The sequence below is a fragment of the Heteronotia binoei genome, chromosome 21 (genome assembly GCF_032191835.1).
Source record: "Heteronotia binoei isolate CCM8104 ecotype False Entrance Well chromosome 21, APGP_CSIRO_Hbin_v1, whole genome shotgun sequence".
NCBI classification, from domain to species: Eukaryota; Metazoa; Chordata; class Lepidosauria; order Squamata; family Gekkonidae; genus Heteronotia; species Heteronotia binoei.
The window spans coordinates 152,599,173-152,623,825 of record NC_083243.1 but is presented as its reverse complement, the minus strand read 5'-3'; the positions used below and the strand labels follow the sequence as shown (position 1 = coordinate 152,623,825).

At 40.9% G+C, this 24,653-nt stretch overlaps 1 protein-coding gene across 1 annotated transcript; it reads left to right on the top strand.

Moving 5' to 3' along the window:
- Window positions 1–1,322: 1,322 nt before the first annotated feature.
- UEVLD (UEV and lactate/malate dehyrogenase domains) lies at window positions 1,323–21,894 on the top strand. Its single transcript, XM_060262706.1, has 11 exons — window positions 1,323–1,451; window positions 1,711–1,776; window positions 3,208–3,371; window positions 4,628–4,763; window positions 5,998–6,122; window positions 7,753–7,858; window positions 8,256–8,426; window positions 11,412–11,585; window positions 15,126–15,213; window positions 17,611–17,734; window positions 21,367–21,894. Exons 1-11 carry the CDS (start codon window positions 1,439–1,441, stop codon window positions 21,529–21,531), a joined length of 1,332 nt encoding a protein of 443 aa, XP_060118689.1. The 5' UTR covers window positions 1,323–1,438; the 3' UTR covers window positions 21,532–21,894.
- The last annotated feature ends 2,759 nt before the right edge of the window (window positions 21,895–24,653 follow it).

The following is a 24,653-nucleotide window of genomic DNA, read 5'->3' as shown; positions in this document are numbered from 1 at the left end:
TCTCTCTACAAGGTCCCCCCACACCCGCCCCCCCCACACCACCCCTCAGAGGCGTGAGGGGGGCAGCAGATTGAATTTAAGCGGCTCCCCTTTCTCTCGCTTTGATTTTTGCAAATAAAAAACTTGGGCTGTGCCCTGATTATTTGGTAAACCTCTCTGTCCCTTTCCCCTCATGGATGACTGCTATCGCTTCAGCGTAATAAGTGAAAGTAATTCCAAATAAGCGACTTAAAGACTGCCGCTCCTTGAAAAGAACTCGCGGTGCTACGGATATGTTTATTATTGCAGCTCGTGACTCGTTAAATTCAGCAATTGCCGACTGGCGTCTGCTCTTGTTCTAAGCTGTAGGCTCATGAAACCCACCTCCTGGCTTTTTCAGACGGGGCTTCCGGTTGAATGCAGCCTAAGGAATGTAGAATGCTTTCTTTTGGGGGGGGGATCTAATCTAACGACCAAATTATTTATTTAGTGTGGTTTTTAATCTACCCGTCCTTCTAGGAGTTTAGGGTGGTGCAGTTCTTCCTCCATTTTATTTTCACAACAGCGTTGTGGGGTAGGTTAGACTGAGAGAATTACTGGCCCAATGTTACCCACTGAGTTTCATGGCAGGTAGGGATCTGATGTGTGGGATTTCTGGTTTAACACTCTTTTACTCTATAAGATGTCACTCCAGAGTTGGAAAGTACTGGTACTTGCACCTTTACGTTATTCTATAAGAATGTGAGTTTGTGTGCAATAAAAAGGTAAAGGTAGTCAACGTTTTCACGGCAGTCTTTTTACGGGGTGGTTTGCCATTGCCTTCCCCAGTTATCTACACTTCCCCCCCAGCAAAGCTGGGTACTCATTTTACTGACCTCGGAAGGATGGAAGGCTGAGTCAACCTGGAGCTGGCTATCTGAACCAGCTTCTGCTGGGATCGAACTCAGGTCGTGAGCAGAGGGCTCCAACTGCAGTACTGCAGCTTTACCTCACTGCGCCACGGGGCTCATTGTGTGCAATGCATGGCTCTAATTAGGAGAATTAAGGGGCCGAGAAAAAAACATTTTATAATGTTGAATAAATAAGGTTTTAGGAATATAAAACCTCATTTAAATATTAAAAAGGTGGCATGTCTTTTAAAGAACAAATGTCAGGATTTTATCCGTTGGTATTAATCTCAAAGGCAAAGGTCTCATTTATTAAATTCATAGTCATTTTGACAGTCAAGTATAACTAAAATGAACTTCTCAAATAGCTGGCGTGAGTTGACAATTTTCATATTTTAGATTGCAGCTGACATGGAAATAATAATTATAACATACTTTAAGTACTTGGCTACATAAAAAGAAAGCTGGCTGAATAATTTTTAAAAATATTTCATTTTCAGTATAAGTTCCGGGATCTGACAATTGAAGAACTGAAGAATGTGAATGAATTGTACCCAAACATTACATTCTCCATGAATACCTACAGTAAGAATAATTTCTACTATTTTGGCCAGTTGGTGTTTGTATGGATTTGACAACTAGCACAAGTTATTTCAGATACAACTACTCTATATAAAATTTTGTATCACTGATCACTGTTGCTGTTAATTCCATTTTCACCATTTTAAGTGTTGGAATCAGAGCATAGCTCTAAGTATAAAATGTGAATAAAGCATAATAGCATTTTACATAAAAGAAAAATGTAATCCATATAAACAAAAACCAGCATTCTGATTTTTTTAAGCTTTCAAGGATGGGTCCCAGAAAGATCTTCTGAATCTTAGTGGCACTGTTCCAGTGAAATATCAGGGTGAGTTCCAACACATTCTTTTATGTTTGTACTATTTGATGTGCAATCATATGATTTCTAATCTTTCTGATCAGCCAAAGTGAAACAGGACAGCTGTTGAAATAAGAGATGAATATGGGCACCCCCCTAGGAATAGCATCTGTAACCCTCCCCGTTCCTATGTTGCAGTTGCTCTTCATCAGCTTGTTTGCTTCCCCCCCCCAACTGCAACAGTGATTGTGATGGGGACCCCCACAACTGCTATGAATCTGTCCTCCCCCTCTTTGCACTTTGTCTTTCTGTACTGGGCCATACTGTAATGCTGCAGCTCAGGAGGGAAAGGGAGAATCCTTTAAAGAACTTAGTAGGAGGGGAAATGGCACATGGCAGCAAAGCCATCCCATCCCCTTTTGAATATGGAACTTAGCACCATTCTCTGATCTTGCAGTGGCAATTAAGGGTGTGTACACTTCCCTGCAGCTACCCTGCAGGTTCTCTTTAAACTGGATGAAAATAGGTTATTTGTTTTTTCTCTTGCTTAAAGGGGAAAGCTTTTGGAATGCCATAAATAAATTATGCTGGAAATGAGCAAGGTCATGTGGATATTCCTTTAGAATGCAGAAGCTTCTTGCTTTCCATACAATTAAAAGTTCACCCCCGTCAATGGAGGCATGTCTTTTTGTGCTTAGCGGGAAGGGATAAGAAGTCTTCATGACATACCTATTTGCATGCTCACCCTGTGCTATGGTTTCTGGCAGGTTTTAATCAGCCTGTTCTGGCGTTCAGTGATACACCTGAGAGCTGATCTTTTGAATGCGACAGGCATTCCCAGAACTTTGCACACAATAGCTTCTGTGCACAGTGAATTGTGAAAACTATAATGGTGTGCTAAAATCCAATATGCAGAGTTAAGCAAATTCCATTTGATAGTTAAACAGCTGCCTTGGCACAGCTCAAAAGCTGCATGGAATGCCATACATTCCAAGCTACTTTGGTGTAAGGTAAGCAAGTGAACAAAGAAGAGTTGGTTTTATACCCTGCTCTTTGCTACCTGAAAGAGCCTTGGAGTGGCTTACTTTCCCTTCCTCTCCCCACAACAGACACCCTGTGAGGTAGGTGGGGCTGAGAGAGCTCTGAGAGAACTGTGACTGGTCCAAGGTCACCCAGCTGGCTGCATATGGAGGATTGGGGTATCAAACCCAGTCATCCAGATTAGAGTCTGCCACTCTTTAACCACTGCACCACAGCTGGGCCCATACCCAGCAGCTGTTTTGCTAGTTTGTACAATGGCAATTGAAACCCGCTTTTAAAGAAATTGTTTAATCAAATACCAACCACAAAAATGTCAAGGTGTGTTATTTTCTCTGCACTAATTTCCTTAAATAAGTATTTGCATAATCAGTCAAGAAACAGTGGTTTATTCATAGTAATTTATGTTTTGTATTTTGACAGGTAATTCTTATAACATTCCAGTTCACCTATGGATTTTAGATTCTCATCCTTTTACTCCTCCAATTTGCTTTTTGAAGCCCACTGCAAACATGGGGATTTCAGTAGGAAAGCATGTAGATGCACATGGAAGGATATACTTGCCGTATTTACAAAACTGGAGCCATGTAAGGGCTGTGTGTGTATACGCATGTTTTATATTTTGTTAGTTGAACAAAATCAATTTGCATTTTTATCTTATTTGGTGTCATGCTATATGTCATATGTTAATTGTATATAATTTTATCTTTTAAGCAGTAACTGCCAGCGTTCTGGACATACATATGTTTATAATAGATGTGTATGAATGCAAGTGAAATTTAGGCCATTGGTACTTAATCCACAGCTCACTGACATTCAGACTTTAATTTACCATCAATCAAAAGAGCCACTTGTCTGTTATGTGTACCATCTCACCAAACACCTACAGTAAAATATAGTGTTAATATTAAGGTGTTTAATGTTAACCTTTTCAGTTTCTAGAGTTCCTGTGAATGTGTGGGGTTCTTTGTCCCCACCACAGTTGTACCTAAGCCACTCTCATGTATCTGGAGTGAGGGGAAAGGCTTACCAGTCAGACTTAATGTCACAAAACAGCGTTCGAGTTTTCATGTTCTCCCTATATTTCAGAAGTGCTCTTATAGTGGAATTCCAGCATTGCAAGGGATGAGATGTAGAACCTTACTAAGTGGGAACCACTTGCCAGCCACAGCCCCCAACAGGTCAACAGCCTTGCTCAATCTTCTGAAACATGGACTGGGTGCCATGTTGGGGAATGATTCTGAGAAGAGCCACAGCGACAGGGAGCATATCAAAGAACAACGTATGGCTCCCAAGCCACTAAGTATAACTCGTCTAGACCAAGCAATGTTGAGGTATAAAGCAGTTGCTACAGTAGGAATAAATGATGTACTTTACACATACTCAGATGAATGAATGTCAGTAATCTGTTTCTGTGGAAGAAAGGGACTGACAAGGTTCAGCAACAGACCACATGTTTTGCATGGAGGCTGTCCCAGTTTCAGTCCCTGCCATCTCCATTTAAAGGAGTTTGGATGTTGGGAAAAGTGCTGCCAGTCAGACCAGATGATTTGGGAAAATATGGACCCATTGTGTGATAGTGTAATGTAGCTTCGTATGTCTGAACACAAAGATTGTTAGTGGGATGGGATTATTAAATGTGTCCTCTAGTGACTCCAGGGACTGAATCTTGCTTGCATCTTAGCTGGGTAGAAGCAATGCTGAGTTCTATTTCCTGTGGCAGAAAGCTGAGAACTGGTTTGTATGGGGATTTGACTGATTAACTCTCCTGTATTTCAATGACAGTATGCATGTTCTTATGAGTAAAACATTTTGGCTCTCATTACTGCGATATGTATTTCAGCCACAGTCAATGATTATAGGATTGTTAAAGGAAATGGCCATCAAATTTGAAGAGGAACTCCCTCTGTACTCATTATCATTCTCTGATGCAGCCAGACAGATGGAGCTGTTGTCATATATTGCAAAGTTCACTGAAGGTGTGCATTGTGGGGAAACTTTTAATCTGGTATTCGTGGCTGTAATCTGTTCTGTGTTGGTAGTCTTTGGGTTTTGCTTTGTGTTTTCTGAGAAATAACTCACTTATTTCTTGTCCCAGGGCAGCTGAGCAAAGGATCCAGAGGAAAATGCTCAATGCTGATGCAAGGGAATGACTTGTCCCCTTGTTCCAGCATTAGGAATCTTCCTCCATTCTCTGTGATGTAGCTGTAGAAACTAGAGTTACCAGGTCCCCACCATCCCATACTCAAGAAGCAGGGCCTCATGGGATGGGACTCGATGACATCATATTGATGTGCAGCCCTAAAATAGTAGTTCCACACACCTCTAGGAATTGTCCTATGTGGTATATGTGAATGTGTGTAGCCACAATAATCTATCTCTTCAGAAACTTTTGAAGAAATGCACTATTCACCACAGACTCAAAACCCCTCAACCATCAAAATTAACTATACTAAATGTGATATGTAATCAAAGTGTTAATGCTACATCTCCCACCTCCAGTTTGCATGTATGACCGTAATCACAAGCATAGAAGTCTTACAAGAAGTCATCAAGTATGTAGGTTTGCCGGTGGTCCTGAAATTTTAACTGGATGACCTGAAACAATCCCCAAAACCTGAGTCTCAGGATCAAAGGCTGAGACCTGGCAATCCTAATCAGCACTGCTGATTAACACAGTGCTGGATGGTGGGAAAAGAATGGGGTGGGGTGTACCTGCTCATGAGATACTTTAGGTATCATGGGACTGACCCATCCAGCTAGTGCTTCCGTGTGAGGGCTAGTGAGTTTGGGGAAGCAAAACCTGCTGTGCACCAGCAGTTATAGCAGGGCACATAATTGGTCTTTTTAACTTTATTATTGCAACTAGGGTTGCTACCTTTTTCCTCCTGGGTGTTCTGTGTCTGTAACAGCTGGTCAACAGGCAGGTCAACACAAAGACTTTCTCTGGCATGATGATGCAAAGTTGGAGAGTGTAGTGTATCACTGTGGTGCAGTGATGACACAGGATCCTGCCAGTAGAAAAGGTGGCAACACTACTAATAAAATAGTCAGAAACATGCGGGAATAAGCAATGGATGCCAGAATTAATTAAAATGTTTTTGACCTCCTTTGCTGCATCTACTGTAAGCACCACCATTTTGCATTCTCATGCAACCCTAGTGTATTCAGTTGTATAGATTCTGTTGTGTAAATTGCCATATATTAATTTAGGTGAAAGCGATATACAATCAAAGAGTAAAAGAGATGAGAAGAAAAATGGTGCAGGATTTAATAAAGTGACCATTATTGGAGCAGGAGATCTGGGTCTTGCTTGTATACTAGCTATTTCTGCAAAGGTAGGTACTTTATATTTAAAAAACTGCTTTTATATTGATTCCAGGTTAAGATTGTTGTTTATCTGAAACCTCAGTGGTTTATAATGGTTTATTTTAGTTCATGTTTCAGTCTTGATCTAATCTAACAAATTCTATTTTACATATATCAAGGCTAGCATATTCTGTAAACATGCTATTTTTGAGTGCACTTTTATAACTGTCATGCTGAAGTATTCAGAGAAGATGGGTAGGTGACTGTGTTAGTCTGTCTGTAGCAATAGAAAAAGAGCAAGATTCCAGAAGCACCATAAAGACTAACAAAATTTGTGGCAGGGTATGAGCTTTTGTGAGTCATTGCTCACTTCTCCAGATAGTGCAGTATCTGAAACAGGCCCGACCCATGGGCACATGGCGCCCCAGGCAGCCCCAATGCCCACTGCCCCCCTGTGCCCCGCTGCCCTCTCTCCCCCCTCCGCGGCACCTCCCCCTCCTAATCTTTAATGCCCACCCAGGGAACCGGCGGCAAAGTGCCGGCTCCCAAGACTCTTTCAAGGTGACCCCCTCCCCTGCCGATCAGCTGATCAGCAGGAAAAGCGGCGGGGAGGCAAGAGCTCCTATCCTGGCCTTCCAGCACTCTCTGGACCTTTAGTGCTGGAGGGGCAGCAAAAGGAAGGATCAACAAGCCGCTGAAAAAGCAGCCCCTGCCACCACTGCTTCCTCCCCATTTCCCTCCCACACGATCCAGCCTGCCCGCCACCTTTCCCGCCAATCATCTTGAAAGAGCCCCGGGAGCCGGCACTTCGTTGCTGGTTCCCTGGGCATTAAAAAGTGAATGGGTGAGTGGAAGGGAGAGAGGGAGAAGCAGGCAACTAGAGGTTTGTCTAGGGGATGGGGCTGCGGTCCCCCTGCCCTGCCAGCACCCTGGGCAAATGCCTAGTTTGTCTAGTGGCAAGCCAGCCCTGATCTGAAGAAGTGAGCAGTGACTCACAAAAGCTCATATTTTGCTAGTCTTTAACATCAAGAAGAACATCTTATAGGCTGTTTATGAAGACCTATGAGGTGGCAGTCAGGGGAGTAAAGAAGGCCCCCACAGGGTAAAATGCCCTCTCAGAAAAAATCAGAGCCCTGTGAGACATTGTACAGTTCCTCAGGGCTTGCAAGACCAAACTCTTCTGGCTCACATTTAACATCTGAGGGAGGCAACTGCTACATTATAATATTGATGCCACAGTGCTGACAGCGCAACTGGCATTATGATACGGACATCTGAACACCAACATAATAGCAGTAATAATGTCAACATGTTGAGCACCAGTAGAACAACAGTAGCAATGATAAACAAACCTTGGATAACTAGCCTATAGTTTTGTAGTTCTAGATATTGTATTTAAGTTGAATTGTTGATTTTAAAATGTTGTTAGCCGCCCTGAGCCCGTAAGGGAAGGGCGGGATACAAATCTAATGAAATAAATAAATTGCATAGTTTAGATCTTGTATGGTGTTAAATATTTGATAATAAAAGTAAAATGTGCTACAGAAGTTACATGATTTTTGATAATTCTGTTAGTACCTGTACATTAAATGTCACAAGGGCTTACTTCCAGAATATAATTTTCCTTAATTGAAGAGAATATTTTTAAAATCTGTACAGGGCATTGCTGACAAGGTGGTTGTCTTGGACTGTTCAGAAAGTTCAGTGAAAGGAGGAACGATGGATTTAGAAATCTTTGCTCTCCCAAATGTGGAAATCAGTAGAGGTAATGTATTGGATTTCTGGTATGTTTTTATGTGCATCTGGTGAAGTGGACGGAAAGAAAGATACATGCGGAGTGTTGTAGGGTCAGGGATCCTTGGATTAAGATATGACAGCTAGAACATTATCTAAATATACTATTACTTTCAACATTTTTGCATCCAGCCTACCTTGTTCCGCCTTCTGCTCCTGGGTAAAAGGGAAAGGGGAGAAAAAGCCACATTATGATCATCCTTCTGCTCATGCTATATCAGATCCAAACTGGTAAACAGAAAAGCAAAAGTAGTAGTCTTTGAAATTTTTTTGCACAATTCATCACATTTTTAGCGAAGTACATCTTATTCTAAAACATCAACCTTTGTAAAATGGATACAATGGGTTTTTTTCTTGGTATTTCTTAGATTTTTCTGCCACAAGAAATTCCAAACTGGTGGTGCTTACAGTGAATTATTTAGGCAATGCTCAGTCCTATCTGGATGTTGTACAGAACAACGTGGATCTGTTCAGAGGCATTATTCCATCAGTAGCACACTATAGTCAAAACAGTGTACTGCTTGTGGCATCCCAGCCAGGTATGGCAATATTTACCTTCATTATTTATTGATTCCTGGATGTAATATAAACTGTGTAGTAACTCTTCTAAAACCAATAGGCTTGTTTCTTAATGAAGAAAGACATATAAATGTGCTCTGTTTGTCATAGTACTGGGCTACAAGAGTATAATTAACATTTTGTATTTTGTGTATCATGACAGACAAAAATGACTTGTATCTTGTTATTTTATTGTAGATAAAATGATTCATAGGAAAAATTATACTTCCCTGATCTTGAATGGTTGCTTACCATGTATGTTTCAGACACCACTCAACCCCAACCCAGTTAGGAAATTCTTAGACTGTGATCTTAAGCATGCTTACTTGGAAGCTTAATTTAAATAAATGGGACATTTCTGAGTAAACGTGCTTAGGTGTGAGATGCCAGTTCTTGAAACAGGAGAGGCCTTTAAACAAGCAAGCAGAATTGAAGCTTATTTTCAAAATACACTGAAAAAGAGTAGCCATTAAGCAGTGAAACTGAGTTATACTAGATCCACATGTTTAAAACATCCCTAGAAAGCAATTCAGAAAAGTGTCCTTAGGACAGCAGCCTAAATTCCATAGCAAATGGTGCATAGTAGGACAAAGTAATAATAATGTGCAATAGGGTATGTAGTAATTCAGCAGAAGCATAAAAGGAACACAGACTGATTTTAAAAAAATCACACTAAAATATTCTTTGTTATCTTAGTCAAAGACATTCATGTTTTTTGAGAGTAATAGAATTGCCTATACCCATTTTCTTTTAAAAAGCTAAAGGTGCAAGCACCAATCATTTCTGACTCTGGGGTTGGAGTTACGAGAAAATTTCCGCCCCATTAGTTTATTATCTATAGTGGGCAAATTGTATGCCAAACATTTGAACTCTGATTAACTGACTGGATTCGCCTAGGCAACATCATAGGTCCTGAACAAATTGGCTTCTTCAAAGGCAAATCTGCCATGGACCATTGCTGCACTCTGGCCTTCCTTGCTGAAAAATATATGCATACCGGGACAAAAAAATTATATGCTGCCTTCATAGACTTGAAGGGCGCTTTTGATTCAATAGATAGAGCCCAACTATGGATTAAGCTAGGTTACCTGGGAATGGACCCTCGTCTGCTGTTTCTCTTGAGGAAACTTCATTCTAATACTTTTTGCCAAGTGAAATTTTCTTCTAGTGGTGACTTGACTAACAAAATCCCAGTGTTAAAGGGGGTTAAACAAGGTTGCGTGCTGGCCCTGCATCTTTTAAATTTATTTTTAACTGACCTGGTACAATTTTTAAACCCTATTAATGGTCATCCGCCTAAACTGGCAGGCCGAGCAGTCCCCCTTATTTCTTTATGCCGATGATACTACCATCCTCTCTTGCACAAGTGTGGGCTTGCAAAGGTATTTGAATTCCTTCTATGACTACTGTAATTGTAATTCACTCTCTATCAATTATGCCAAATCTAAAGTAGTTATCTTTTCAAATTGCTGGCGCCCACAGAGATGGTTATTGGCAACTCAACAATTGAGCAAACAAAATTTTTTAAATACTTGGGGATCACTTTTAATCACAAATTAAGCTGGGTTTCACATCATAACAACACCGTCAACTTGGCTAAATGTTCGGCTGCTCAAATTAAACAGTTTTTCTTTGCAAGGGGCAACCAATTAGTTTCAGCAGCAATTAAGGTGTTCAAAGCTAAAACGCTAGCCCAAATTCTCTATGGTATCCCTATATGGATCTCAGCATTTACCAGGAAAGTGGAGGGCATTCAAGCCTCATTCTTTAGACAAATTTTTGGTATGCCAAAATGTGGTCCTACTTTGCTCTCTGCTCTGAAGTGGGTCAGTCTTTGGTGGAGACAAAAGCCTGGATTGCAGTGTTTAAATTCTGGCTCAAAATTCACTTTAGAACAGATCCTAACAGCCTTCTTGATTGTATGAAAAGAGACCCATATATTTCATCCTGGACAGCAGTGCTTATGTCCAAACTTAACCAGTTGGAGATAGAGGTTGATGATTTTTTTACTTCTGATGAGTCATATATCTTCAGATGTATTAAATTGAGACTGTGGGAGTTGGAGGAAACAAAACTATGGCCAACAGACCCTTATATTTGCTCCCCAGCTTCCTTAGGTCTTTATGCTTTCTGTGGCAAAATGCCCCATTATCTATCAGACTTAACCATTCCAAGTCATCGCAGGACATTTATGCTGGCTAGACTAAATGCGTTTCCCTCCAAAGTTTTACAAGGGAGATATCATCGAGTCCCTTTAGGCGACAGACTCTGTTCCTATGGAGCAAATATTCCCAACTCAATTCAGCATATATTGCTTGATTGTTCCTTTTATCATAATCTCCGTAAAGATTTATTTTGCAAGCTTTCTTTCTCCGCAGATTTGTCTATTCTGCCACCCTGTTATTATTTATTGAATGATACTGAGGGGGAGGTTAGCAAGGCTGTGGCAAAATTTTTGGCTGACATCCTTAAATTTAAATCTGACCATGTATGAATGCATCTGTAACCTCAGTTTTATTTTTGATTTTATCTCCAATGTTTAAATTTTTATATTTTGTGTATTTTTACTTGCAGCTGTTAAGCCATTAAAGCTTTGGTATGGGGTGACATTGCTTTCACAACGTTTTCACAGCAGACATTTTATGGGGTGGTTTGCCATTGCCTTCCTCAGTCATCTACACTTTCCCCCCAGCAAGCTGGGTACTTATTTTACCAACCTTGGAAGGATGGAAGGTTGAGTCAACCTGGAGCCAGCTTCCTGAACCCAGCTTCTGCTGGGATCGAACTCAGGCCATGAGCTGAGTTTAGGACTGCAGTACTAAACCACTGCAGTACTAAACCACTCTGTGCCACAGGGCTCTTTTCTTACACCTCCTAAAAAGACTTATGAAAACCTATTTTTTCCTTGTGAACTTGAATGTTGAATTGAATGTATGCCTTCATATATGCTTTTGTTGAACATACAGTGGAAATAATGACATATGTATCATGGAAGATGAGTGGATTTGCCCAAAGTAAAGTTATCGGGATTGGCTGCAACCTGGACTCAGCAAGATTTCAATATATTATTGCAAACCTGTTGAAATCACAGTCCAGAGACAAAGATACTTGGATTATTGGTGAACAAGGGGAAAACAAAGGTAAACATGATATTTTAGGCCTGGTCCTTTTGAATGAAGACAGAACAGTTTTGTTGCCATATTCTTTCTTCTAGAAAACCAAAAACATTTGAATGTATTTTATAAAATAGTAAAGATAGAAGCATGATATAACTTTAAACTGCTGTGATTTCTTTGATGTACAGCTGAATGGAAATTAGCGGAATGAACTACAAAACACCCCATTAAAAGGCAGTCTGAATATATTCTGTAAAATAGCAATATCTATACTTCTCACACATTACTACTCATATGTTATAGTAGCTGGTATATACGTTATAAGGTTTTAATTTTTTGAAGATATAATCCTTACATGTGTAATTTAAACAAGTCACTAATATAAAGAATCCTCAACAAGACGCTAAACAATATGCAATATCAATGGGGTATTTGGTACATTATTTTTGTTACAATTCACTCTTCACAATGCACTTTTTAAGAACAATTCTCTTAAAGAATTACAGAGTTCCTTATAATGCAGATGGTAAACCTTCGCTTCCAACTTAATTGCAATCTGAGGGATAGCTGTAGATGTCTTGCATAAAGATCCATCACTTCATAAAGAACTTCACTACAGCTATACAGAAGTTGACTTCTCCATCTGAATGGAACACACCCTCTTGCGATTTAGCTCAGGTCTGTTCCATTCAGATGGAGAACTGTAGTGAAGTTCTTTTTGAAGTGATGGATCTTTATACAAGACATCTGCAGCTATCCTCTGGCAGTTAAGCTGGAAGCGAAGGCAGGTTGTTGTTAAAAAGTGCATTGTGAAGACTGAACTGTAACAATGTAATGTAATGTAATGTAAAATTTTATTTGTATCCTGCCCTCCCCCGCCGAAGCAGGCTCAGGGCGGCTAACAACATTTAAGGTGAACAACACAATAATAAAACAATAAATTCATATTAATTTCACATTAAAACCAATCAATGATTAAAACATTCCTAGATCTGATACTGGCGGTAAACATTATTAATCTGGCGGTAAACATTAATTTAGTCATTGGTGACACAGTTTTAATCCAACTGTGATCAACATGAAGCTGTGAAAAGCATTTGTACTGTCAGGCAGGGTGGAGGGAGAGAAGAGGGATGTTCTTTGTTTCATGTGGTATTTTAAAAAGCTGGTGCAAGAGACTAAGAGCTTGACCGGAGGGGACCAAGAAGCCTCTGGTTCAAATCTCACCTCAGCCCTGAACTCACTTCTCTTAGGCAAGCTGCTTTCTCCCCCCCCCCCCCCCCCTTCAGTCCTTTATGAGCATAATTATACTGGTCAACCTCACAACTTCCTAGTAAGCAACCCTGAGATAATGCACACAAAATGCTTTGGATGTTGGGGAGGTTGTACCAAATACCCCATTGATATCACATATAGTTTAGCTTCTTGTTGAGAATTCTTTATATTAGTGATGTTTAAATTACACATCTATGGCTTTATATTCTCAAAAAGTTAAAATATATATAATGTATGTATAAGCTATTACAATGTATGAGTAGTAATGTATGAGAAGTATAAGCATTGTTAGCTTACAGAATATATTCAGACTATCTTTTAACGGCATTTTGTAGTTCATTTTCTGTGTTACCACCTTCTCCATTTGTATTCACTAGAATGGAAATTAGCAAGAAATGTCTGCTGTGTCTACAAGGCCAGGTTTCCTGAAGAAATGCCTAAGTATGCCAGTATAACACCTTTGTTATTATAGCAAGGATACCTGGATGGAATCTCAAATGGAACAAGTTAATGGAAGAGATTTTAGCTGTTTCCATCTGCAGCCCTCTGTGCTCCTCCTCCAAGAAACTACTTTTGAGGGTTGGGGAATGTGACACAGGAAGCTGTAATAGCAAGGGGGAACTGGCAGCAATATCCCCCCTCCCCTTGTAAGAACTTCTGCTTTGTGGAAGACGTCTGACAAGAGTGGGATGGAAGTGGCAAATATATTTTCCTCAAACATGCTCCATTTATGATGAATAGGAGCCAACCCAATGTTTGAGCAAAAGCACAATGTTTGAGCACTGTGACAAATGACTGAGGGCTGTTCTTCACCTGAACATAAGATGAGTCCTGCGGGATCAGGCCATCAAGTGCAACATAATGTTTACCACAATGCCCAGTCAGATACCCCCTGTTACCTATGTTTTCATTCAGTCTGTAATGTCCTGTCTTATTCTAGCTTCTCAAGCAACTGTGTTGGTAAAGGGACTGTGACAGACAGTCTCATTTTTAAAAAAGATGTGTATATTTAATAGAATTACACCTGATCATTCTGATTATGCTTATTACAGAATAGCTGAAACTCAGAAATGTATAGCGGCGTTTTCTACCTGGACAGACAATTGTTGCTGAGGGACAGAAAATGTAGAATAAGCAAGTAATAAGCTCCACTATGCTAATAATAGCCTAGGACAGCCTATTCACTTATGAATCTACCCAACCACTGTGGTTATCTTCCAAGGCTACACTTTGGGTGTTTCTGAGATTAGGTGGGTGGCAACCTGGGAGAGGGCCTTCTCAGTGATGGCAACAAAATTAATCTGTCCCCTTCAGTTGACATCTTCTGCCTGCTCAAGAGGACTTTTTTTGTTTGGTGTTCCCTCAGTGATTTCTTCTACCCTGCCTAATGTTTTAATTGCTTTATGTTTTTGTATGTGTATTTTAGCTGTGGTACTAATTATTTTAACGATGTGTTTGTTGTTGGTTTGAATGCATTTAAAATGTTATTTTATGTTGTATTTTTTAATTTGTTAGCAGCCTTTATGACTGATTATGGTGGGAGAAAGGTGGGTTACGAGTTTTGTAAAATAAAACAAACAAACAAATAAATAGGGATTCCTAAAATCTCCACAGAAGCCAGGGTTAGATAATAGAAGGAAAGGAAAGGTTCCCTGTGCAAGCACCAGTCGTTTCCGACTCTGGGGTGACGTTGCTCTCACAACGTTTTCATGGCAGACTTTTTACGGGGTGGTTTGCCATTGCCTTCCCCAGTCATCTACAATTCCCCCCCCCCCCCCCCAGAAAGCTGGGTACTCATTTTATCGACCTCAGGAGGATGGAAGGCTGAGTCAGCCTCGAATCGGCTACCTGAAAACCTGGCTTCTGCCGGGGATCGAACTCAGGTTGTGAGCAGAGCTTAGGACTGCAGTGCAGTAATAGAAAGCAAGGCTTAAATAAGGATAATTGGATTGTTGCTGTTCTGGATAATTGGATTGTTGCTGACAGTACATATTTAAACATCTACACCTCATCACGTACAGTTTCTTTATTCCTATGTCTACACTCATCAGATCCTGTAGGAGCAATTGGGCTGACACGTTTTCTGGAACCCTAAGATGCACATAGAACAAAGGCAAAAGTATTATTGCAGATGACTGGGTAGGAAGTTGCTTAGAGAGAACACCTTGGAATAGAATCCTGCCCCTCCACTTCGATAAATAAATGTGGAATATACATATTAAACATAGAAGTTTTTAAGGTAAGGTTCAAATAGTTGAAAATAAAATTGTTTCTAATTGCATTGCTTAGTGCCAGCATGGACTGCTTCTAATTCAGGGACAAGTAATCAGAGTGAAGATTCAGCCAGTCATAATGCCCAGCAGCTCTTGACTAAAAGGTAAAACAACCACAGCAGTGAATGTCTTCCTCTAAATAAGTGACACAGATTTTCTCCTTTCTATAAAATGTATATCACGATATTCTTAAGTTCAAGCTTGTATGTTAGTAGTATAGAGCTAGTGTTGCTTGCTATTGAAACCCAGTGACCTAAACTCTAAATATGTTTTCCACTGAAGAAAGGCACTTCCCCCAGCAGAAAAGATAGTAGGTTTATTTTTGGAGAAAATAGAGGGAGAAGGAAGCAGATGACAGCCAGTCTCTTGGGGGCCCGATAGGAGCCCTCTGGGGACCTGATTCAGTCCCCAGGCCACACGTTTGACACCCCAATAGGCCTTTTGAATAAATATACAAAGGATCAGGCCAGATATCATTTCTAGATATTTCTTAAGGACCACCTACATTTTACACAAAGAGTCTGCAGAATCAGATGTTATTGAATTTACCATTAATCTAGAATTACACAGTGCTCTGTACAAGGTAAAGATCCAATGATTACGTGGCTGATACTCATGTGGGACTGAAGGAAATTGAAGAGAAACACCTTCCAGCCAGCTATTCTTCCTCCATCTTCCCTCCAAGGAGTTTAGGGTAGCTAGGGCTGCCAAACTTCTGCTCAGGGTGGGGGTTCCCCTGATTTGGGGGGCCCAAGCTGCTAGGACAGAGTGGGCCGCTGGGAGGATCCTCACCCCCAAAGAGCTCTATCATCACACGACATGCCTGGTGCAATGACAGCACCCGGAAGTGATGCCATTGTGCCTGGGATGCTCTAGCATTCAGGTAAAAACTCTATGGTGCCATAGAGTTTTTACCCTAATCCTAGAAGGTCCCTGGTGCAATGTGCCTGGCATGATGGCATCACTTCTGGGTGATGTCATCACGCCCTGTGTGCATGAGAAATATTTTCTGCTGAAGCCAAGGTAGGGCTTGGCAACCCTAAGAGTTGCACAGATGGTTTCTCTCCCATTTGTCCTCACAACAACTCTGTGAGGTAGACTAGGCTGCTGTGAACTGGTCCAAAGCCACTGATGTGGGGGAAAAAGGAGATGTTGTCTTAATGAGAGCCAGTTTGATGAAGTGGTTAAGTGTGCAGACTCTGTCTGGAAGAACTGGGTTTGATTCCGCACTCTTCCACATGCAGCTGCTGGAATGGCCTTGGATCAGCTATAGCTATCACAGAGCTATAAGAGCAGCTTCTGGGAGAGCTCTCTTAGCCCCACTTACCTCACAGGGTGTCTGTTGTGGTGGGAGGGGGGAGGTAAAGGAGATTGTAAGCCACTCTGAAACTCTGAGATTCAGAGTGTAGGGCAGGGTATAAATCCAACGTTGTCATCATCCTTTTCCTCCTCCTCTTCCTTGCTGGGAAACTCCCTTGGACCAAAGGTTTCCTAGAAGGCATATACCAAGTTCCTTGCAGTAACAAGATGCTGGAGGAGCCCTTAATCCCTATCCATTTCTGCTGAAAACAAGGGAAAATCCCAAATGTCTAGATACTTATGTGTCAATGGAATTGGATCTAAGACAGCCTCTTCTCTAAGACTGTATGTTAGTAGATAGCCAGTCCCATGTAAAGTCCCATCTCTGATAGCAATCAGAACATTTATAGTCCACTCCCACCCCCATCAAACATCTGGTAGTGGCTTTGGACTTCCATAATAAATAGGTGGTCTGGCCCAAACTAGATTGTCTATTGTTCATAAAGGATTAAGTGTGGTAGGATGATCCAATTTGTAATGGGAATGAATGGGTTATTCTAATGTGTCCAGTATCCCAGATGCTTTAGCTGGCACTTTTTTGTATTTTTGTATTTGTGTGTGTATCTGCACTTGCAAGTCATGGCGACTTCTGGTGACTGACCCCTACTGGGGGTCTGGTGGATATTCAGTAGAGGTGGCTGAATAAAGCCTGCCTTTGTCCTCCCAACTGCTGGTATTTCAAGGAGGTCTTCCATCCAAGTTCTTGCCACAATTGACCCTGTTTAGATCTGACAAGATCTGGCTTGTCTGGGCTATCCAGGTGGCACTCTTGAGCCCTACTAAGGTTTTAGAGTTTCTGTCACAGTTGCCTAATGAGCCTCAGGGCTGTGGGGATTTGAACCCAGGTCTCCATAACCCTCATCTGGCACACTGACCATTTTACCACACTGGCTCTCCGCAATGATGTATGTGCTTTGGAGTGCATAGAGAGCAGTGATGAATAGAGGTGATCCAAAGTTTAGGGAAACCATTTAGGAGCCAATATTCTATAGCATAATGCTTGACATAAACAAGTTGAGTGTAGCATTAGTTCACTGTATCTGTTCAAATTTCTTGACATATTATATATACAAAAGAATGACATCGAAAGAAATGCAATCTAAATCTAATTTTGTTATTTTTAAAAAACTTGCTTTATGTAGAGCCATGGAAGTTCTGAAAGGAAAAGGTCAAAGATCATGGTCTGTTGGTCTGTCAGTAGCTGATCTGATTGATAGTATTGTGAATGATAAAAGGAAAGTACATTCCTTATCAACTCTAGTAAAGGTAAGCATAGTATGCTAAGCCCACTCTGGTTTTTGGAATGCATCTGTAGAGCACTCAGTGTACGGAGTTTTAGCACAAAGTTTACAGGCTTCAGCTTGAAATATACTCTAAAATCAAACTGGGTGCTACCAATGTGCCCTCTAAGCTGTGGAGTTTTGTGAGCTACTGGCATTAAAGTTGTGAGCGAGTGATTTGGCTACAGCATAAATTAGTTTGCTCTGGGGCCATCCTTAGAATCATAGAATCACAGAGTTAGAAGGGACCTCCAGGGTCATCTAGTCCAACCTCCTGCACAATGCAGGAAACTCACAAATACCGCCCCATAAATTCACAGAATCTTCATTGCTGTCAGATGGCCATCTAGCCTCTGGTTAAAAACCTCCAAGGAAGCAGAGTCCATCACCTCCTGAGGAAGCCTGTTCCACTGAGGAATCGTTATAATGGTCAGGAAGTTCTTCCTCATGTTGAGCTGGAAACTCTTTTGATTTAATTTCAACCCATTGGTTCTGGTCCTACCTTCTGGGGCCACAGAAAACAATTCTGCACCATTCTCTATATGACAGCCCTTCAAGTTGAAGATGGTGATCATATCACCTCTCAGCCGCCTCCTCTCCAGGCTAAACAGGCCCAGCTCCTTCAGCCTTTCTTCATAAGAATCCGTCTCCAGACCCATCACCATCTTCGTTGCCCTCCTCTGGACCCACTCCAGCTTGTCTATATCCTTCTTAAAATGTGGTGCCCAAAACTGAACATGATACTCCAGATGAGGTCTTACCAGAGCAGAGTAAAGTGATACCATTACTTCACATGATCTGGACAGTATACTTCTGTTGATACAGCCCAAAATTGCATTTGCCTTTTTAGCCACCGCATCACACTGTTGACTCATGTTCAGCATATGATCCACTAAGACACCTAGATCCTTTTCGCACATACTACTGCTAAGACAAGTCTCCCCCATCCTATAACCATGCATTGGATTTTTCCTACCTAAATGCAGAACTTTACATTTATCCCTGTTAAAATTCATTTTGTTGGTTTTGGTCCAGTTTTCCAGCCTGTCAAGGTCATCTTGGATCCTATTTCTGTCTTCCTTCCTTAGCTAAGACAAAAATGTGTGAGCCAGAGAGTAAAAAAGTGTGAGTTAGCTCACACTAACTCACCTTTGAGGGAACACTGGGTGCTAGGTAATTCCTTAATATGCCATAACCCCTCAAATCCATAGAGGTAACCAGATGATGGTTCCTAATTAATTGTTAGTTTCAGAGGGTAGCCTTCATGAAGCCTTGACTCTTGAAGGCTTAAACCTCGAATATCTTGTTGGTTTCTAAGGTGCTACTGGATTCAAATCTAGTGGAGAGTCAGTTTGATGTAGTGGTTAAGAGCAGTGGAATCTAATCTGGAGAATTGGGTTTGATTCCCCACTTCTCCACATGAAGTCAGTAGGGTGACCTTGGGTCAGTCATGACTCACAGCTCTCTCAGAGCTCTTTCAGCTCCACCTACCTCACAGGGTGTCTGCTGCAGAGAGAGGACGGGGATTGTAAGCCACTCTGAGACTTCTTCAGGTAGTGAAGGGCAGGGTATAAAACCAATTCTTGCTATTAACTGCTAGTTAACTGTTTTGGTAATTTACCGGTATTTAAAACGAAAGTAATATCTTATATCATCTACCTTCCTTCTATCATGTCTACCTTGCTGAGAATAGTAATCCTGCCCCTTGCTGGAGTGGACACTGATCTAGTATTTTAAAAACCCAGTCACAGAAGCAAGGAAAGCAACCTTACTGTGCCTTCCTCAAGTATTTATGAATGAATAGCTTTGTACTGTTTAGAAGTTTAATAAATCTCTCTTACAAATGGAGGCCCACATAAATTTGGTGAAGAGGCTGAAGTGGGAAGTCCTTGGTTCACATCTCAGCTGTGCTGTAAACTCAGCAGGCTGACCTCGGTAAGCCACTGCCACCCAGACTCCCATCAGCAATAGGGGACCATGGGACTGATCTACTGTATAGCAGTATTGCAAGGGTTACTGAGATAATGCATGTAAAAAACTACATAAATGCTAAGGTTCATTGCCTTTTGTGTGCATTCTCTCTTCACTTTCTCTCACATGCTTCCTTGTTAACTTGTACGCATACTGCCCATGTATTACTGGTATACAATACTACAATACACACAATACTATTTTTATATAACTAGTATAACAGTTGACAGAAATTTCAACAGCGTTACTGACTCCCTTCTCTGCTGAGCCTCTTTCCATGTGTAGCACAGATCAATATTTGTCTTTAGACTATGCACACTTGTACTTCTGGGAAGCTGGAATGTTCATAATATTCTGTAGCACCCCAGCCACTAAGCCAATGACTAGGGAGGGGTTATTTCAGTAAGCTGAAATTTCTTGGCACTGGTTACAAAATGTTTAAAAATAGCCTGCGTTTATCTTGCAGTTTTCAGTTTGTCTAGTATATCTGATGTGTGGGTAGGGGTAGTAAACTGGCAATAGAACAGTTTTTTCCTGTAAATCTGTGTTATCTGTGCTTTACTGTGATGCTTCATTCTGAGTCTAAAACTAATGCTTTAAAAGGTGCAAAACTACATACATAGACGTATAAATTATGAGGGAAAATATTGCCAACATGGGTGATGTTTATATGATTGCAAGTAGGGAGCCTAAGAAACTCATGGGGGGGAATCCCATCTCACTCCCCTCCCTGAGCCTGGTGTGGTTCCAGACCCCAATACCCATCTTTGAGCTTGGCTGCAGCAGCAGGAGGAGGAGAATTAGATTTATACCCCATCCTTCACTTGGGGGTCTCAGAATGACTTACAGTCTCCTTTCCCTTCTCCTCCCCATAACAGACATCCTGTGAGGTAGGCGAGGCTGAGAGAGCTCTTTCAAGAACTGCTCTTTCAAGAACTAGCTCTGAGAGAACTGTAACTGACTCACACCAGCAGCTGCATGTGAAGTGGGAAATCAAACCTGGTTCGCCATATTAGAGTCTGGTGCTCTTAACCACTACACCAAACTGGCTGTCTCTGAGAACCACTCCAAGCCCAGAACAGCTCTCAGAGTTAGCCACTGCCACAGCTGGGCTCAGAGCAGCTCTCAGAGTCAGCTGCTGCCAGCTCTATAGAATCAAGGTGTGTACTTGCACAGATAACACTTTTTTATTGGGGGGGGGAGTTAAACACTCGGTGTATTTTTTTTTAAATTTCAGATTTTTCTGCAAACCTGGGGAGTTCCCAAAGTTTGCAGGAAAATCTGTTTAGTGTCAGCATGGCCCCAATCCACAGATTTAGATATCCACAAATGGGGGGCACATATTACTATGGGATATCTGCATTATTAGTAAATGCACTGTTAATGTGTATTGGGGGGAAATGCCCATACCTTTCCAGTCTGTCACAGGTGTGTTACTTTTTTCTGGGATACTGAAGTATTATGCCTTAATTATGCTCAGATTTCTAAGTGAAAGACAAAAGTATCTAAGTTCAAGACTTTTACAGTGCAAATTTCAGATGTTTAGGGAAACTCATTTTAAGTATTTTAAGATCTGTCCATGAGTTCCAAACATTATATGTGCCGTCATGTCCTCTCTGTAAGTGTCTGTTTTATTTCCTTTTGTAGGGATGTTACAATATCAGTTGTGAAGTGTTCTTAAGTATGCCTTGCGTACTTGGAATCAACGGTGTGACTGAAGTTCTCAAACTACCAGATGAGGATACTATAGCTGAGAAACTACAATCCAGTGCTGCATCAATTTATGAACTACAGGAGCAGCTGAAACTTTGAACATTTTATAGTCCTTGTTGCACAAGGACTTCTTGTAGCAATAATGCACTATTCCTTCCTCCAACCAAAAAACACTCCTTGTCATGCTGTCGTGCTGTATGCCACAACACCATACTAAGCCCTTCTATGCCCTTTCTCCAATTATTCATCCAACAACATGTTGTTGATCAAGGACTTATTTTTAAAAGTCTAATTGTACTTTAGAAAGCTGTGTATGAAAAATATACATTTTAAAGGATGTTATTAGAAAGGACTGTCATCAAGGAATCAGCTAATTTTTCAGTGAATACTTTTTGGGACTTTGTAATTACATTTTACACCAGCAAATCACTAGATGGAAGAATAAATGTAATCATAGCAGAATATGCCTCATGGCTTTTTATATGAATTTATCTGAAGACTTACAGAGACTTCAAGGGAAAGGGAATATCAAAAAGAATCATGAGATTATTACCCTTTTGCAGATTTATAAAGCTGCTAGGTATATAAAAGAAGCACACTGTGTTCCTTTATGATACACTGGGTAGAATCCAAACAGCACTGATTTACAGGTTCCATGTGTATTATAGACGTTCTGCTCCCCCTTTCTACTACAGTCTCCACATCTTCTAAAAGTAGCATCTCTTGAACTGGAGTCCAAGGATCTTGAGTTTGTGAGGGTAATCAAAAGGGAAGGAGATAGAATCATCACTCCATCACTGCCCCCCCCCCGGTCAATTTTCAGCTTTAAAAAATGCTGAGGAATTCTTAATTGGCTGAATAGTACCAAGAAAGTACAGTCTAATAGTTGTTATTGTTACATAGAGATATAAAACTGTACTGTTGCTACCATAAGCAGAATTGGTAGTGGTGGTGAAAAGTGTTGTCAGGTCACAGCCAACTTAACAGCGACACTAGGGTTTTCAAAGCAAGAGACTTTCAGACATGATTTGACCTTCCTTGCCTCTGTGTAGCAACCCTGGACGTCCTTGGTTGTCTCCCAGCCAAATACTAACCAGGCCTGACCCTGCTTAGCTTCCAAGGTCTGATATGATCATGCTCATTTCCTGTGCAAGCACTGAGTTGTGGACTTTGGCTATTCAGGTCAGGGGGGCAAGCAGAGTTACACCCCTAAGTCCATTGAAGTCAGTTCCCCACCCCCTCTGCAAGCTCTCCCCTCTTCCCTCACCATGCACCAGACAATCATGGACATTGTAAAATGAAAATGGGTTGACCATTGTTAACATTTGAGAACCGATGTCCTAATGGGCCAGAGGGACTCTGTGCAGCACTCTGTGATACAAAGTGTGGTGGAGAGCCCTGCACACTTAATTATATGCTTACTATTAATGTATAGGGCAATTTTTATCCTAATCAGTATTTGTAAAGCAAACAATTGAAAATAAGTTATAGTGGCATATACGGTATCTTTTGTTGAAAAAAAATGGTTGAATTCTAAATTCTGTAACATTTTTGAGACCCTTTAAAATGATTTTATAGGTTATAACTACTGGAAAGGGTAATTGACTCAAAGACTGAAGCTGCAAAATACAAACTATTCTGTTTTAAAGTTGGCATGCTGAATTATTGCTAGGTTAATCTTAGTGATTTATAGCCCAATTCACTTAAGTTGGGAGGAAAGTAACAATGCAGTAAGAAACAGCTGAATAGAAACAAATAGACAGATCTCTCTATCCAGGGGTGTCAAACATGCAGTTCAGGGGCTAAATCAGCCCCCTGGAGGGTTCCTGTCAGACCCCTGAGCAACTGGCTCTTGTCTGCTTTCTTCTTCCTCTCTCTTGCTTCCTTCTGCATCTCAACTTGCTTTGCAAGGCTTGCTCAGTTGCACAGGAGCTACAGAGCAAAACCTTGATTTTCTGCATTGGTTGAGGCTGATCCCCCTTCTGGCCCCCTGAGGAGGAAGGGAAAGAGCCAGAGCTTCCTAGTTCCCTGGATCCCATAGGAGAGATACAAAGAAAGCACCTTTAAGACCAACAAGTGCTAACCTTTTAAGCATGTTTTATGTTTTTTAAAAAAATCTTTAGTCATGTTTGTGTCCTTTAAAAAGTTTATATCTCTGCTACCTAATTTGAAAACAAGAATACATAAAACGAAAATGGGTTAGGTATATGTAATGAGATGAATAGCCAATATCCCTTATTTGAGTATGTTAATATAAAACATCATTCTGATACACTATTATAAAAGAGAAATACATTGGAATAAAAGAAATACATTGGAATACTGTGGATTTATAGCTATAGTCACTGAGAGTGGGTTTAGCATATGTAATGAGATAAAAACCCAATATCCCTGTTCAATCCTGGGGAGGTGTTTGTTCCAAGTTTCATAATAATTTGTAATTCAGCAGTTTCTCTCTCCATTCTGTTCTTAAAGTTTCTTTGCAGTAAAACAGCTACTTTGAGGTCACCCATTGAATGCTTTGGAAGGTTAAAGTGTTCTCCCACATATTTCTCAGTTCTGTAATTCCTAATGTCAGATTTCTGCCCATTTATATCCTTTGGTGCAAGGTTTGTCCTGTTTGCCCTATGTAGAGAACTGAAAGGCATTGTTGGCATTTAATGGCATATATAATGTTGGAAGATGAACAAGTGAATGAGCCTGAGATGGTGTAGTTCATGCTGTTAGGTCCAGTGATTATGTTGTCTGGGTATATGTGGCAGCAAAGTTGGCAATTGGGTTTATTGCAAGCTCTGGTACCGGTGTCCATGCTCAGTTGAGATGCTATATTGTTGTGGGTGAGAAGTTGTTTGAGATTAGGGGGCTGTCTGTGTGCAAGAAAAGGTTTACCCCCCAGTACTTTTGAAAGAGAGCTGTCACTGTCCAATAGAGGCTGTAAGTTGTTGATGATACGTTGAACTGTTTTGCGAGTTGTGTGTGACCACTAGTGGTGTTCTGTTATTATCTCTTTTGGGTTTGCCTTGTAACAGGTTTTTTCTGGGTATCATTCGGGCTTTGTTAATCTGTGTCCTGACTTCATCAGGTGGGTACTTTAGTTCCAGAAAGGTTTGTTGTAGATACCTCAGGTGAGACTATCTGTCAGCAGAACTGGAGCAAATGCCGCTGTAGCGTAGAGCCTGGCTGTATACAATGGATTGTTTGGGATGGTAGCTGGAGGCATG